At 36.6% G+C, this 17,512-nt stretch overlaps 1 protein-coding gene across 6 annotated transcripts in view; it reads left to right on the forward strand.

Annotated features, from left to right (window-relative positions):
- Nucleotides 1-1,582: 1,582 nt before the first annotated feature.
- LOC116476797 (Putative N-acetylated-alpha-linked acidic dipeptidase) overlaps nucleotides 1,583-17,512 on the forward strand; it is a 64,707-nt gene continuing 48,777 nt past the window's right edge. For 2 of the 6 annotated variants that reach the window (XM_032167134.2, XM_058446875.1), the window contains exons 1-3: nucleotides 1,656-1,860; nucleotides 4,115-4,220; nucleotides 9,894-10,080. In XM_032167134.2, coding sequence (XP_032023025.1) covers nucleotides 1,743-1,860; nucleotides 4,115-4,220; nucleotides 9,894-10,080 — 411 coding nt within the window. In that variant the 5' untranslated portion in view covers nucleotides 1,656-1,742. Of the gene's footprint in view, nucleotides 1,946-3,420; nucleotides 3,509-3,954; nucleotides 4,008-4,114; nucleotides 4,221-9,893; nucleotides 10,081-17,512 lie in introns of those variants that run through there. The other 4 variants (XM_032167135.2, XM_032167136.2, XM_058446876.1 and 1 more) reach the window with 4 other exon arrangements.

Genomic DNA, 17,512 nt, shown 5'->3' on the forward strand with positions numbered 1-17,512 from the left:
CTAAATTCCAGTTTTACCATGTGTAAATCAGGAAGAGTAATAGGACAAACCTTGAAGGGTTCCAATGGTGATTAAATGAGGTGATGTACATAACACGCATCACTCATAATAAACGCTCTTTAAATATTAGTCACTATTATTAGCCATCTCTGATTAGATTTGACAATAGGAACATTAGGAAAGATATAGTACATTCAGGATTTGTTAGAAAGAGATGAAGAAATTCCCTTCTTTCCTGCCTTAGGTCATCTAGGAGTTGTCACGGTTCATTGTTGACAAATTAATTTTCCCAAATTTTTCACTTTGCTCAGAAAGTCTTCATCGAAGCACCCAAGACTGTACAATCTAGCCCATCTTTCTCCACTTAACTCATACTGTCCTCTCCCTTTCTCAAAGCAAACTGTTTGCTATTCTTTGAATATACTCTGAGTTTTCTGCCTTTGCCTACTCAGCTGGCCCATGGCCCCTAATGTTTCTTCTCATCTCCACTGGGTCAAATCCTACCTGTACCTCATGGTTCTGTTAAAAGCAATGCTTCCATAAAGTACTCCTAGTAAATGCACGGCCTCTCTCACGGATTATAAGAACATAGTTTATTTTATAAAGCATGTAGCTATTCTCTCCCTCGAAATATCATTATTATTATTAAGAATTTATAGCAGGGATATCATTTTGTATGATGATTCTTCTGGTTAATCCAACCAAGATTGATTTTATATCTATTACGTAAGACAGTAGCCAGACATAGCCGGGATATGAAAATAAAGTCTCTGCCTTCAACAAGTTCTAGTATTCTTTTCTTTTCTCCCCTCCCCTCCCCTCCCCTCCCCTCACCTTCTCTCCCCTCCCCTTCCCTTCCTTTCTTTCTTGACGGAGTCTCACTCTGTCACCAGGCTCCAGTGCAGTGGCACTATCTCGGCTCACTGCAACCTCCGCCTCCCGGGTTCAAGCGATTCTCCTGCCTCAGCCTCCTGAGTAACTGGGACTACAGGCGCCCGCCACCACGCCCAGCTAATTTTTGTATTTTTAGAAGAGATGGGGTTTCACCATGTTGGCCAGGATGGTCTCGATCTCTGCACTTCGTGATCCGCCCGTCTCGGCCTCCGAAAGTGCTGGGATTACAGGCGTGAGCCACCACGCCCGGCCTATTTCTTTAAAAAATGGTTTTGTAATGTAAGTGGAGGATAATACCCTATATGTTTATTAATAACAATAATATTCATTAGGAAAAAGGGCGCGGTGGTGATTTACACTGATGACAAACATTCCCGACTATGGAAAAAAAGCGCAGCTTTTTCTGCTCTACTTTTATTCAGTAGAGTATTGTAGAGATTGTACAGAATTTCAGAGCTGAATAAAAGTTCCTCATAGTTATAGGAGTGGAGAGAGGAGAGGCTCTTTCTTTCTCTCATTTTTATATTTAAGCAAGAGCTGGACATTTTCCAGGAAAGCTTCTCTTTTTTTTTTTTTTTTAAGGCGCCTCTCAAAAGGGGCCGGATTTCCTTCTCCCGGAGGCAGATGTTGCCTCTCTCTCGCTCGGATTGGTTCAGCGCACTCTAGAAACACTGCTACGGTGGAGAAACTGGACCCCAGGGCCGGGAGCGAATTCCAGCCTGCAGGGCTGATAAGCGAGGCATTAGTGAGAGTGAGAGAGACTTTACCCCGCCGTGGTGGGTGGAGGGCGCGCAGTGGAGCAGCAGCACAGGCGCGGGTCCCTGGAGGCCGGCTCTGCTCGTGCCGAGATGTGGAATCTCCTTCACGAAACCGACTCGGCTGTGGCCACCGCGCGCCGCCCGCGCTGGCTGTGCGCTGGGGCACTGGTGCTGGCGGGTGGCTTCTTTCTCCTTGGCTTCCTCTTCGGTAGGGGGGCGCCTTTACGAGCTAACCTCGGAGTCTTCCCCGTAGTGCCGCGGTGTTGGGACTGGCGGGTCAGCTGCCGAGTGAGGTCCTGTTGCTGGTCTTCCCCAGGGGCGGCGATTAGGGTCGGGGTAATGTGGGATGAGCACCTCTCGAGTTAGGAGGAGGGTAGCTGGGAACGGTGCAAGGCTGAGTTCTCGACAAGCTGCTGGTAGGACAGTCACTCAGGTTGAGGGTAGAACTGAGAGAACCTGAAACTGGGCGTAGGAAGGTTCCACATGCTGGAGCCCTGCAAGACAGGGCACTTTTAAGGGTTTAGGACAAGCTCCAAACCCTGAGGGCTGTTGAACCAGGTCGCCCAGGGAGCTGTGCACCAAGACTTGTTTAGGGTTTTTATCGGGCCGTACTGTTTCAGGTGTACGGTAGAATTCAGGATATTGCTGCAAAGGAAGTTTTTTGTTTGTTTGTTTGTTTGTTTGTTTTTGCTGTTGTTGTTTTCCTCTCTGTGCATTCTTTCTTCCTTGGAAGTAACAGAGGCAAGCTTGGGAACTGTGTGAACCAGGTCGGCGATCTGGACAGGTCTTTACCAGCAGGTCTTTTGCGGTTTTTCCTGGGTACTGATTTGCAGACTTAATCCAACTTTCTAAGAAAAGCAGAACCACACAGGGAAGCTCAGACTCTTTTATTAAATTCCAGTTTTGACTTTGCCACTTCTTAGTGGCCTTGAACAAGTTATTGAGTCCCTCTCAGCATTAGTTACCCGATTTTACGATGAGGATAATATTATCTGCAAATTATTGGTAATAGTAAATAATATAGCATGTAAATTTCCTAGCACAGTACTGGGATTTTAGCCACTTTATTTCTTCTTTTACCAAGATGCTCCTCACTGGACTTTAATACACAGGACTAGTCTAAGGTATCACCAGGTAGTCCACTCCTGCTCGGAATTCTTGACCCTCTTTCGGGATTTAGAAGAACAGGGCATGGAGCAGATGGGTTTAAACAAATTCAATATCTTCCACTAGCTTCACCTTGGGGTTGTTAAAAGATTTTTGAACCACACACTGTGCTCATAACAATCTTCATCTCTTAAAAGGATTTTATTCTTCCTGGTATTGCCCTCACTCTCATCCCTGTATTCCGTGCTCACTGGCTGACACAGAAGAGTTGTTTATTGATGACTGCCCCCCACCCCCTAGGCTTCTCTGCTCTCCCCTCCCCTACAGGCCTCCATCCTCTTCATCGTGTTCATTTTTCAGATCTCAGTTCAAGCATCTCATCCTCAGTGTGGTGTTTCCTGATCCCTCACTCTAATCCAAATCTTTCTGTTTTATGTACAGGTGGAATCTTATTTCCGTTTGCATCCAATCATGTATTTTAATATGCATGTATATATGTATGTGCATTTGTATGCATGCGATTAAGAACTAGAATAATTAATAATTGAAGAGCTCCATGAAAGCTGGTTGGACACTAATTTTGTAACTATTTTATTCTCAGATCCTGTAATTTCTCTAAATAAACCCTGGAATCTTGCCTTATCTCCTTCAGGTTAAAAGCCAACTGCAAGGTCTAATGACTGCAGGATCTAGCTATCCATTGTTTCTGGTCGCCTATGCGTGCACTGGGTGTCTGGCAGAGAGGCTGGGTAAACTGTAGTTTCATTGTAGCTGTCTGAACTTGGATTTTTCAAGCCTACTTCACTGGAAACACAAACTCTCACTGCATTTTGTTTTAGTTTCAGAATCAGAGCAAATTAGAAGTCTGAATTTCCTTCAACACTTGGAAATAATTTATGTATTTGAAATATATTCATAATTAATTCATTATAAAAATGTATTAAATGCTTATTCTGAGTCAGCAGAGGAAGATAGAAACTTCATGAAAGTAGAAGGTGGATCTCCTTTTTGCCTTCATTTTCAGAACATCTCGTTTATACCCATTAGTTGAAACATTAATGTCATTTTATTTTCATCCTGATTATCTCATAAAGCATTTCTTAGAATAACAGCAATACCTATCATTGAAGTTGGATAAAAAATATTTTGCAATTGGTTTGCAACTTAAAAATCTGTTTGCATGACTTTTTTTCAGTGAAAGTAGGCAAGAGAAATTAAAATTCAGAAATATCTCACCTAATGTCAGAGGTAATATTGATAATTTGTGTTTTACAAATGATACATACAACAATAATGAGAAATAAGTCCTATCTATAGGCTCATGTCTCATGCCTATTTTTGGATGTATTTTTCAGGGTGGGTTATCAAATCATCCAATGAAGCTACTAACATTACTCCAAAGCATAATATGAAAGCATTTTTGGATGAATTGAAAGCTGAGAACATCAAGAAGTTCTTATAGTAAGCACATCCTCGAAATTTTATATGGACAAGTTGTTAGAAAAATTTATCATTCTGTTTTGGTCCAATATTTTATATATAGGAACTGGACTTTTTTCTTAAAATTTTATTTATTAAAGATCTTGGATCACATTTCATCTGAGGAGGACTATACTTTCAGCTAAATTTTGTTATTACAGAGGTTTAGAGCAGGAGTCAGCAAACTTTTTCTGTAAAAGGACCAGCCTTTGTAGGCCAGCTGATCTGTGTCACATCTAGTCAGCTCTGCTATTGTAGCACAAAAGAAGTCATAGAAAATACATAAACAGTCAGTTCTGATAAAACTTTCCTTATGGGCACTGAAATTTGGATTTCATATAATTGATATGTCAAAAATATTATTTTTAAAACCAATTTAAAATATAAAAACCATTCTTAGCTTGTGGACTGTACAGAAACAGTTAGTGGTCCAGATTTGGCTAGTGGAACCTAGTTTGCTGATTAATGCTTTAGAGAAAGATAGTGTATTTTAGTTAAAAAAAAAATGGACTTTGAGTTAGAATTGAGTTTGAATTCCATCTTTGCCTATGAATACTTTGGATGAATACTTAATCTTTCTAAGCTCTTTTCCACATCTGTAAAATGGGAATAATGATCTTATTATTATATGGATGAAGTCAAAGCGCATATATTTAGCGTATATTTGGCGTATTTTAAAAACTAGCTCCCTACTTCCTGAAATAGCTATTTCCAGTGTAGGAAAAAAGAGATAAATAAGTAAATTTAAAAAGCAACCAAAAAGAAAATACTTATATAGAATTACTATATATAATTGATTAGAATACTTGTTTATTTTATTTTATTTTATTTTATTTCCTTTTTTTTTTTTTTTTTTTTTGAGATGGAGTTTCGCTCTTGTTGCCCAGGCTGGAGTGCAATGGCGTGATCTCGACTCACTGTAACCTCTGCCTCCCGGGTACAAGCGATTCTCTTGCCTCAGCCTCCTGAGTAGCTGGGATTACAGGCATGCACCACCATGCCCAGCTAATTTTGTATTTTTAGTAGAGACAGGGTTTCTCCATGTTGGTCAAGCTGGTCTCAAACTCCTGACCTCAGGCGATCTGCCTGCCTCGGCTTCCCAAAGCACTGGGATTACCGGTGTGAGCCCCCACACCCAGCCCAGAATATTTGCTTTTTTTTTTTTAAGCATGAGATCCTTTTGTGAATTTTTACAAATCGAGTTAGCTCATGTGTCCAAAAATACTTGAAGTCCCTCTAATGATTGCACGATTCCCTGGTGAATAAAGGTTGTAATTCTAAATCAAAAGACCATTACACACACACACGCACATAGGTATGCATAGATGTGCACACATGTAATCATACAAACACATATATGTTTGTATTCATTACAACAGAATTAAAAGTATAAATAAAAATTGATAGGATACCTCTCAGGTATTTGGAAGGGCTGTTTTAAATGTGAGACTCTGAAGCTCGATCTTCTTTATCTTTGTGGAAACCCCTCCTCTGCTTGTTGTGCTTATTCCACTATAATAATGTATAGTAGGTATAATAAAAGTGGAGGTCTGGCAAGGTATGGTCTTTACTTCTGGACAGAGATGCTCTTCCAGCTTTCTTCCTTTCCCAGTATTAGTGGTGGAAGAGATCCAAGTTAATCCAAGTTATCAGCAGCCTATCCATAAGGTCAGCAGCCTATCCATAAGGTCAGCAGCAACTTCAGTCCTTGCCTCTTCAAAAGAAAGAATTCAATTGGGGGCAAAAGTAGAAAAAGAGACCGAGGCAAGTTCCAGAGCAGGAATAGAAGTTTATTTTGAAAGGCCTTATAACAGGAAAGAAAGGAAGGTGTGCTTGGAAGAGAGCCAAGCAGGCACATGAAGGTGAGAGAAGGCCAAGTGCCCCACTTAACCATGATCCTAGGACTTTTTTAGACTTAGGTCTTTCCCATGATTCTTCTCTTAGAGTGGGCTGCCCAGCCCTCCTAACCCTTGGGAAATGAGCACCCACAATGTGTTTAGGGAAGTATACACAGGCCCATCTGAGTCTCTCTTCCTTTTTCTGGTGGAGCGTACCTGGAAGATTATACTATACCATTTTTGTCTCTAACACGCATGCCCAGAAAGTTGCTTCTCCCTGGAGTCTGCATTCAGTTAACATTTTGGTGTTAACAGGTGTGGACCATCAAGAGCTGGCCTCTCCCTGGCACTGCTAAATGATTTTTAGAGAGGCAATGCGATAATTGCTGAACCAAACCATCACCTGACATTCTAGTGGGTGGGGGGAGCCCCCTCCTGCCTTGCTCCTGTCTAACTACCTGTAACTCTAACTTGTGGCATAGATTGACCAACAAAGAAGAAAAATAAATGCCTTTCTTTATTTCTCTTTTTGGACCCTCAGCAAGAATAAGCAGTCAGCTTCTTGTTTATTCTCCATGTCCCTAACCAAGCTCTTCTAACCAGAACTCAGGGGGATATTCAGCATAAACACACAAAAGAAAGAAATTGAAAGAATTCCCTCTCATTCCTACAAGGACCACAGAATCTCCAGAAGCCTCCTAAACTCTCCAGATTTTCAATTTGCCATTTGTCCATCAGAGAGCTTCCAATTAAAATATGCCCATGGGGCAGGGACTATTAAAGCCTCTGACCTTCCATCTTGTCCGCCTTTAAAATCTTTTGTTCTGCTCTTAAAAGCCCCCACTGCCTCTGAAATATCTGCCTCAGTAGTGAATGGGAAGATTAATTAGGAGCAGCTTTTTTTCACTCTGCCTTGGGGTACAGGGTTGTCTGTGTTTTCCCTTCTTTGAAAACACCCAGTTGAATTCACAGATCTGTTTACCATTTTGCATCTCTCTAGAGGGATTCTTCCTTTTCCACATTGTTTCGCAAGATAAGATTGTTTTAAAAGATGTTTTAGACTTTTGGTCTCAGAATTTTACTGGTCTGTATTTGAATACATAGGTCTGTATTTGAATATATAGGCCCAATGAAATCACATATTAAACTACACTTCTTAATCTTTTAATCACTTGAGATGCGTGTCACAAGTAATTTGTTGATACTAGAATATCAAATTTTGTTAAAAAAAAAGGTAAGAATAAGAATTTACACATTTCCAGAATAGCAAAAATCCATTCATAGATCTCTGTCACACTGGTTTAAATATATTCCAAGTATTGTCTTGTCACATTATCTCAATTATTATTATTATTTTTTTTTCAGACAGGGTTTCACTCTGTTGCCAGGCTGGAGTGCAGTGGCACAATCATAGCTCACTGCAGCTTGGAGCTCCAGCCTCCCCAGTAGGTAGTACTACAGGCACATGCCACCGTGCCCAGATAATTCCACCTTTTACTAAATGCCTTCGTCATCTTTAAGTCTTGGAAATGCTGCCAAATTATTTGTAAACAAGATGAAATGTACTAAAACAGAAATAACAGTAGCTCTCTTAAAGGACTGAGATAATGTATTCGGGCATAGTGGCTCACCCATGTAATCCCAGCCCTTTGGGAGGACAAGGCAGGCAGATGCCTTGAGTGAGACTCTGTCTCCACAAAATATTTTTTTAAATTATCTGGGCATGGTGGCACGTGCCTGTAGTCCTATCTACTCAGGAGGCTGGAGTTCCAGGTTTTAGTGAGCTATGATTGCGCCACTGTATTCCAGCCTGGCAACAGAATGAGAGACTCTGTCTCTTACAAAAAAAAAAAGAGATAATGTGACAATACTAGAAACACATTTAAAGCAGCCCTACAGTGATATGTAAACAGAATTTGGCTATTTGGGAAAATTTGTAAATTCATATTTTTATTCTTATTCTTATTTATTTATTTTTTACAAAATTTGATATTCTAGTAGGTTCAACAACTTGTGACAGACATCTCAAGTGATTAAAATCATTGAGAAGTGCTATTTAATACGCAATCTAATTGAGCCTCAAGTCTTTGTGAAGTAATGAGACAGTGATGTTCTCCCCATATACAGATGAGAAACTCAAGACACAGCTAGGGTTACATACTGAGTTAATGACACACCTGTATTATACCACTTACATGATTTATGCTAATTAATTTATTTAGTATTTGCAATGGATCTTTTTTTCTCCTACTAATCTTTTCCAGGATGTGTTTTGTTCAAATGAGTGAGTCCCAACCCTGATAATAGCAAAATGTTGTTTCCTAGTTGGTAGTGGCAAGACTGTTAGAAGAAAATTCACTTATAGTAGCAAAGCCTTATAATGATTTTCTCCCGCTTTTTTGTGAGTAGGTTCAAGATTCCCCATAGTAATTCCTTTTGCTTATAGGGACAGAGGCATAGCTGGCACTTCAGGATATCTGCGTCCTACATTAGTTACATTGCAGTTTGTGATCTTTGTAATATTCAAGAAAATAGCAACATGTTGGCTGTTTCTCTGTTTTCCCTGCAGGTTCTCACTGATAAGGGATAGAGACTCCTTAGCTGCCTCTTATGTTTGTGCTCTTTTTGTTACAATATTTTCCATATTAGAAATTCTGTGTAAGATATTTTGCCCCTAAACATTTGCCGAATGAGGATTTTAATACTATTTTTATAAATACAATTTAAATAATTTTAATATAATTATTAAAGTAAACAAGTTACAGGAAATTCCAATTTTAAAAAATTGAGTTACTTTAATTCATTGTTGATTCACCAAATGAAAAAAAATTAAAATACATGGTAGACTGAAACTTGAAACTGGAATTATCAGTCATGTTGGTTATTAGTTTTTTTTAAATCACTATAAGGATGGAATTATGTTGATTTTATAAAACTACATATTTAAAACTAGAAATTTATGAAGTTCCAAAAGTTTATGAACTATATATATATATATATGTACCTTTTCATGCTACATAATATCTTGTCATATATTTAAGGGCTTAAGTTAAAAATACTTACCAATGAGCTCTTCAGGGAAACAAGAAATTTCCCAGGAGGGAGAAATTTAAAACACTCAAAAGCACCAGAATCTAAATATATTAAATGAGAAATTAGTCTACTCCTGAAAATATTTCTGGTAGCCAAATTTTGGCCACATAATTTCTCTGTGAAAGATATTCCTCTTCAGACTAATTATTGTCATTGATTTTAAGTATGTTACTCTGTATGATAGATGGAATGCAAGAGATTCATTCTGAACTTGTATCAGTATGTTCAGATTATTCTTTGATGAAGATACTTTATAAATGGTTGCTAATCAAAAAGTTTATCACTTGTCTATAACTCTCAGTATTTAAATAAATGTAATTGTTAGTAATTCTTGCCATGTCACACCGTGGTCTTTGGATAAAATATGTTTGTCTGTTTCAATATTTTACACAGTGATATGAACAGATAATTCCATGTAAGTTCCAAGAAGTATAGGTCTTAAGAAAGAATATGATAATCTACCATACGAGGTTATAGTCATAAGGTTACACATAATGATACAAAAATCAGTTTCTCCAATTTTTCTCTCGATTTAGTACAAATTAGAGCATAAAAATTTCAAAGCAGACTTTGAAAATCTATTTCATGCAATAATAGTACCACTTTAATTTTTTAACGTATCACACTTCAAAATATTTTTGTGTAACTCTGCTTTACTTTGTTGATTTGGAATAAAAGTTGATTAAACATTAATATCTAACCACTTTCAATTTTTGTTCACCAGTAATTTTACACAGATACCACATTTAGCAGGAACAGAACAAAACTTTCAGCTTGCAAAGCAAATTCAATCCCAGTGGAAAGAATTTGGCCTGGATTCTGTTGAACTAGCTCATTATGATGTCCTGTTGTCCTACCCAAATAAGACTCATCCCAACTACATCTCAATAATTAATGAAGATGGAAATGAGGTAATAAATAAATAAAACATTCCCTCCATTTATTCTCTTTCAAATATCTTCTATGAAATAATGTTCTGTCCCATCTCTAAATATTAATAGAAATCAATATTATTGGATCTTGTGAATACCTTTAATATCTCATTATCTGTGTCAACTACTTTCCTATGATGTTTGAGTTTAATGTGTTTTAGAAAGATTCTGAGATATTAATGCTTGATAACAGCTGCTATTTTTTAGTTTTTAGTACTACACACAAATATCAAATATGATATACTTGTAAACCTCCAAGCATAAAAAGATACTTTATAAAAGAGATTCTTTTTTTTTTTTTTTCCAGATGGAGTTTCACTCCTGTCAGGCAGGCTGGAGTGCAGTGGTGCCATCTCGGTTCACTGCAACCTCCACCTCCCATGTTCAAGGGATTCTCCTTCCTCAGCCTCCTGAGTAGCTGGGATTACAGGTGTGCACCACCATGCCCAGCTAATTTTTGTATTTTTCATAGAGACGGGGTTTTGCCATATTGGCCAGGCTAGTCTCGAACTCCTGACCTCAGGTGATCCACCCGCCTCAGCCTCCCAAAGTTGTAGAATTACACGCATGAGGCACGGCGCCTGGCCAAGAGATACATTTTTGATAGGTTTAATTTATAAAGACACTGCACAGATTTGGAGTTGCTGGGAAATGCACGGATCCAGTATGCAGTTTGACCCAGCAAGTCTTTATTGGTACTTAATGATTACGTCTCAATTGATCAGGTTGAGCTCTGTGTGAAGAATTTGTGTGTGGACATTTGGAGAGGAGAAGTTTGGAGGCAAGGTCTGTAGCATGGTATTTAAAGAATTTGCAATCTTGTTCGCAAGTTGGGGCATATACGTGAGAAAAAGAAGACAATGCAGATAAATTGATATATTTATTATGATGTATGTTCAATATGAAAGATCACAAAATATAACATACATTCATCCCTACTAAACATACCTTAGTTTTAGAGCTACTGTATGTAGAAGAGTCCATTTCAATTTAGGTAACTTCCTTTAGTCCTTTTATTACCGGACACTCTTAATTACATATAGCTTGAAATATGTCCAGTTTGATCAGTAAACTGAAAATGTCATGTGATTTAAGTACATATATAATTTTTTTATAGTAGGTCAATAACCTCCTTTTATTGACTAATGAATCAGTCTCTTCGTAATGATTAATATGTTGTTATGTTTTACAGTCAGTGATATAATTCCATACTAAATTTCCTAATGTGATTGGAGCTTTTCATATTAACTACTGTTCTCAATCATAGTAGTTAACAATATAACTTTAAAAAATATTATTAAGCCAGGTGTGGTGGCATGTTCCCCTAATCTCAGCTACTTGGGAGGCTGAGATAGGATGATTGCTTGAGCCAGGAGTTGCAGACCAGCTTGAACAACATAGCAAGACTCCACCTTAAAAGAAAAAAAAAAAAAAAGAAAAACAAACAAAAAAACCCTAAAATATATTATATTTAAAAGTCAATACCACTACATGTCATATAGTCTCAGAATGTTTGTTAAATAAGTGGTGGCATATCTATACAGTTAAATACCAAGGGGTCTTTAAAACATGTTCAGAAAAATTATTTAAAGAAATAAAATATTGACAATGTTAAAATGTATACATATGCTTAAACATCTCTTTTGATCTATCAAATTTGAGAATTGTCTAGGTACAATGTGGAAAAGAGCAGACATATAATATATTTTAGTTATTTTATTTATTTATTTTTTTTGAGACAGAGTCTCGCTCTGTCGCCCAGGCTGGAGTGCAGTGGCGCAGTCTCGGCTCACTGCAAGCTCCGCCTCCCGGGTTCACGCCATTCTCCTGCCTCAGCCTCTCCGAGTAGCTGGGACTACAGGCTCCCGCCACGACGCCCGGCTAATTTTTTGTATTTTTAGTAGAGACGGGGTTTCACCGTTTTAGCCAGGATGGTCTCGATCTCATGACCTCGTAATCCACCCACCTCGGCCTCCCAAAGTGCTGGTTAGTCTTTTTTTCAGATGGGGTCTTGCTATGTTGTCGTTTTTTCTTCTTTTTTCCTTCCTCCTCACTTCCCAGTTTTGACTATACCATTGCTTATTTTATTTCATTATTTACTTTTGTATTACAAGCATTCATAATGTTACCAAAGCCTGTTACGTAATACAAAATGAATCATGTAAAAGTTTCACTTGGGAGATTTTCCTGAATAGTGTTAGATACCTAGTTTCTTGATTTTTAAAATTTATATCATTAGTTCTTTTTTATTTTTATCCAAGTTATATATGTACATAATCACATAATTCTCCTGAGTGCCTTGATTTTTCCTCTATTTTCCTCTTTCCAGAGGCAATCATTATTCAACTATAAGTTCATTCTTTTGATATTTACATCTGTTTCTATAAATTACATGCTTATATGGCTTTTATTTCAGATGCAGGCATTGTCTATTGACATTGTGACAAGTCAGCTCCCTGTTCATCCCTTGGCCCCAACCACCATGTCCTCTTACTACTTCCCATCTCCCAGTACAATTTAATTGTTATGCATAACATTTCACAGCTGAGCTATGTGGTAAACTATGATTCCTTTTATACCCCTGCACAAAACAGACAAGTTCTCCATCCCATAGGCAACAAATATGATTAGTATTTTGTGGATCCTATGAGAAATATTTTTAATGTATACAGAGACATTGTTTCACCTTTGATTATGCAGAAATAACATCCCATATTTAACTATATATTGACTCTTTTATGTCACAAAATGTAAACAGAAATTGCAAACTAATATTGTTTTAGTTATACTCAGAATATATAATTTGAGGCTACCAGGGCATTTTGGAAAGTAAAAGATACTCTAAGACTGAAATTTAATCTAACTTTGATAAAGTCAACCAAAAAGTAATTTCCTTGACATTAAAAACTTTTCTTACTTGTTAGAATAGCTCATAAACTTGCTGTAAAATTCAGTGTGGCATAGTGGTGCTGCAAAATTGATTACCATAAAGGCAAATCAAGTGAGACAAGTTTGAATATTCCCTTGCCTGAAAGACATGCTTATATAATGACTTTGTTCCTTTATTGATTTTTATTGCACTTCAGCATAATTTTTCTTTTAATCTTACCTAGTGATTCAGATGAGTTCATATCTTATGTGAATCACAGAAAAAATATGGGAAATTTGGCATATGTGGGAATGTGGCAAGTAGTAGTTGATTTGGTTTCATTTTAGCTTCTATCAGTCTCAGAAAAGGGAAATAACTACTGCTCTAGTTAGTACAATGTAAAATCTGCCCAGATCCACTCCTCATCTCCAAATCCCTCCCATTTGTGTTACTGCACTGGCCAAGACCTATACAATATAATGTTGAAAGGAAGTTTTGATAGCAGATATCCTTAACTTTCTTCTGGCCTTGAAGGAAATACCTTTAATTTTTTCTCACCATTAATTATGATATTTACTGTTTTCTTTTTCTGGTTATCTTAAAGTACATCCTTTCCACATATACTAAAATTTTTTGCTATATGGATTTATATTAAACACATTTTTCTTTGAGATGAGCATGCAATTTTTCTTTCTTGATCTGAAGATGACATTCAGTGATATTCTAATGTTAGAATAATCTTACATTTTTTGAACTCGTAATATTAGCATTAGGGTTTTAAATTCATATATTGATATATATTATGTTTATACTCATAGCATATTTAGTCTGTGTTTTTGCAATCTATTTGTTGGGTTATAATTTCAATATTCTACTTGCCTTCTAAAATGAGTTGGGTTTTTAATATTTTCTGAAATAGGTTTTGTTGTAATTAAATTATTTTTTCCTTTAACCTTTCAAACTCAAGGAAAACCAGTTGGCCTTGACTCTATTTATGGAAAATTTTAAACTACTGGTTTAATTTCTTTATTGGTTGTTATATGACTATTTTATGTCATATAACAATTTTTATTGTTTGTTAAATGACTTTATTGTTTGTCATATGATAATTTTATGTCATAGAACAATTTTTATTGTTTGATATATGACTTTATTATTATATGGCTATACAACTAGATTTTTTTGTTGCTATTGACCGAGTCTTACTCTGTAACCCAGGCTGGAGTGTAATGGCATGGTCTCAGCTCACTGCAACCTCCGCCTCCCGGGTTCAAGCAATTCTCCCGCCTCAGCCTCCCAAGTAGCTGGGACTACAGGCTCATGCCACCACACCCGGCTAATTTTTGTATTTTTGGTAGAGACGTGGTTCCACTATGTTGGCCAGGCTGGTCTCGAACTCCTGACCTCGTAATTCACCCGCCTCAGCCTGCCAAAGTGCTGGGATTACAGGCATGAGCCATTGTGCCTGGCCGATTTTTTAAAAAATGTATTCTTATGTCAGTTTTCATAAGTTTTATTTAAAATGCATTTTCCATTTCATGTAAGCTTTCAAATTTATAGTATAATTGTTCTTAGTATTTTCTTATCTTTTTAAATCTGTTCAGCATCTGTAGATGTGCCTCTTTTTGATAATTAATATTATTTATTTGTGCTTTTGCTATATTTTTTTTCTTATTGCTCTGGAGAGGGAGATGCCGAATTTACTAGTGTATCCAAAGAATAAACTTTGGCTTTGGCAATCTTTTCTCATCTATCTTTGCTTTATATTTTATTAATTCTGTTCTTGTTTTATAATTGCCTCTATTATCTTCTTTGTGTTTACTTTGCTGTTCTTTGTATAATCCTCAGTAGAATGCTTAACTTATTGACATTCAGTCTTTCTTCATTTCTAATATGAGTATTTAGAGCCATAAATTTCCCCTTTAACTTCCCTTTCCACTTCAACTACATCTCAAAAATTTGGATTAGGAGTTATTTAGTTATCATTAGTATCTAAATATTTTTTAATTTCTGTATTTTCTTCTTTGATCCTGGAACTATTTACAAGTATTTTTTAAAATTCTGAATATAAAGATTGTTACTGTTATTTGTTTGATCTGATCTCTAAATTGAATATATTGAGATCAAGTAATGTTGTTTGTAGGACACTAATCCTTTGACAATTGTTGAGGCTTCCTTTGGAGCCTAATATGTGCTCAATTTTTATAATTGTTCTGTGTTTCTTTGGGAAAAACATGTATTTGATGGTTGTTTGGTTTAGTATTTTATATTTGTACATTAGCTTGAGTTTGCTTATTATTTGGCTGAAATCTCCATTATCCTTAATGTGCTCTCATTTTGTCTGCTTCCTTTATTAATTAGAGATAAATGTTAAATTATCTCACCTCACTATAGTGATGTCTGTTTTATACTATATATATATAATCTATAATTTCATTAATTTATGTTATGTATAATTTGGAGACCTATTATCATATATAAACAAAATTAGAATTGTTGATGAAATGACAGACTTATACTTAGGTAGTAGCCGTTTTCATCTCATCATAACGTTATTTGACTTTGCCCTAAAATTTTTTTTAAAGTTAATACTTGTTTGGTATTTCTTTTTCAGTTTTGTTACTTTTAAACTTGCCTAGGTTTATGGCACTCCTTATCAACTGGTACACAGCTGATTTTATTTAGACATGCTATGCTTTTTAATTATTCTTTTTTCCATTTTCATTTTTTATAATTCTGATATACAGTATTTAGGTCACTTTTACCTTCCTCTAATGTGAATTTTACTCTTCCTTTTTTCCCCTAAAGCTTTGTGTCATAATTCAATCAATATTTCTACAATATAGAAACCTTAGAACACTTTCACTTTTGTTATATACTACCAATTTATATGCATAATTTTAGTTCAGTCTTGTTTCATAAACTTGAAAAATATGTTTATTAATATGATAGTAATATATTATATCATATACAGTCCTTATTTAATTTTTACCACACATTTGCAATATCTTTGCTTTCTGATTCTTCTTGCATCATTTTAGAGATTCTTTTAGAGGCTTCATTTGTTGTATGGTATTGTTTATTGAACAACATTGTTTAGAAATGTTCTTTGTTTTAAGTGAACACCTGTTGACCCAAAACTGTTAAAATTTGGTGGAAAAATGTGTCTTTCATTTCATTTTCAAAGGAAGGATAAAATTTGTAGTTTGACAGTAATTGTTGTTTAAAACCATGGAGACAATATTCTACTGAATTATGGATTCCATTGGTACTGTTTTTTTTTTTTTTGCTCTCTTTGTCACCCAGGCTGGAATGAAGTGGTGTAATCTCGGCTAACTGCAACCTATGCCTCCTGGGTTCAAGCAATTCTCCTGCCTCAGCCTCCCAAGTAGCTGGGACTACAGGCGTTTGCCACCACACCTGGCTAATTTTTGTATTTTTAGTAGAGACGGGGTTTTACCATGTTGGCCAGGCTGGTCTTGAACTCTGGACCTCAGGTCATCCACTGGCCTCAGCCTCCCAAAGTGCTGGGATTATAGGTGTGAGCCACTGCGCCCAGCCTCCATTGCCACTGTTGAGAAGTCAGCTGCCAATCTAATTTTTGTTCTGCTTGGGTAATCATGTATAATCTCTCTTTTGCAATTTTTATCATTAAGTACTATACTGACTATTGCAATTTTACTGTAATGGGCTGGGTAAAGATTATTTTTATGTATCTTGGTCAAGATTCACTGGATCTCCTGAATGTGAAATTATGGAGATCATGATTTTTGGTGGTTTTGGAATGTTTTTAGTTGTTCAAATTTAGGCTTTCTAAATTCTTTCTCTTCTCTTCCTTTCTAATTCCATATGTATCCCACACCTTCTCATTTTGTTTTTTAGGTCTTTAATATTTCTTTAATATCTCTCTTTTCTATGATTCTGTGCCACATTCTGAATTATTTTAGATTTATTTCCTAAAACAGTTCTCTATAGCTTTGTCTAAATATTTTTGATCCATACATTATTTAAAATTTTTAATTTAGTTTTATTTATTTCAACGTTCACAATATGCATTTGGTGCTGTATCTCTGTATTCTTTTTTTTTTTTTTTTTTTTTAGAGACGGAGTCTCGCTCAGTCACCCAGGCTGGAATGCAATGGGACGATCTCAACTCACTGAAACCTCCACTGCCCAGGTTCAAGCAATTCTCTTGCCTCAGCTTCCTGAGTAGCTGGGACCACAGGCACATACCACCACACCTGGCTAATTTTTGCATTTTTGGTAGAGAGGAGGTTTTACCATGTTGGCTAGGCTGCTCTGGAACTCCTGACCTCAAGTGATCTACCTGCCTCAGCCTCCAAAAAGTGCTGGGATTACAAGCATGATCTACTGCACCTGGCCTTAACTTTTTTTTTTGTTTTTTTTTTTGAGATGGAGTTTTGCTCTTGTTTCCCAGGCTGGAGTGCGGTGGCGCAATCTTGGCTTACTGCAACCTCCGCCTCCCAGGTTCAAGTGATTCTCCTGCCTCAAAGTATCTGGGACTACAGGTGCACCATGTCC

Source organism: Hylobates moloch, unplaced genomic scaffold, assembly GCF_009828535.3.
Source record: "Hylobates moloch isolate HMO894 unplaced genomic scaffold, HMol_V3 SCAFFOLD_11, whole genome shotgun sequence".
Lineage (NCBI taxonomy): Eukaryota > Metazoa > Chordata > Mammalia > Primates > Hylobatidae > Hylobates > Hylobates moloch.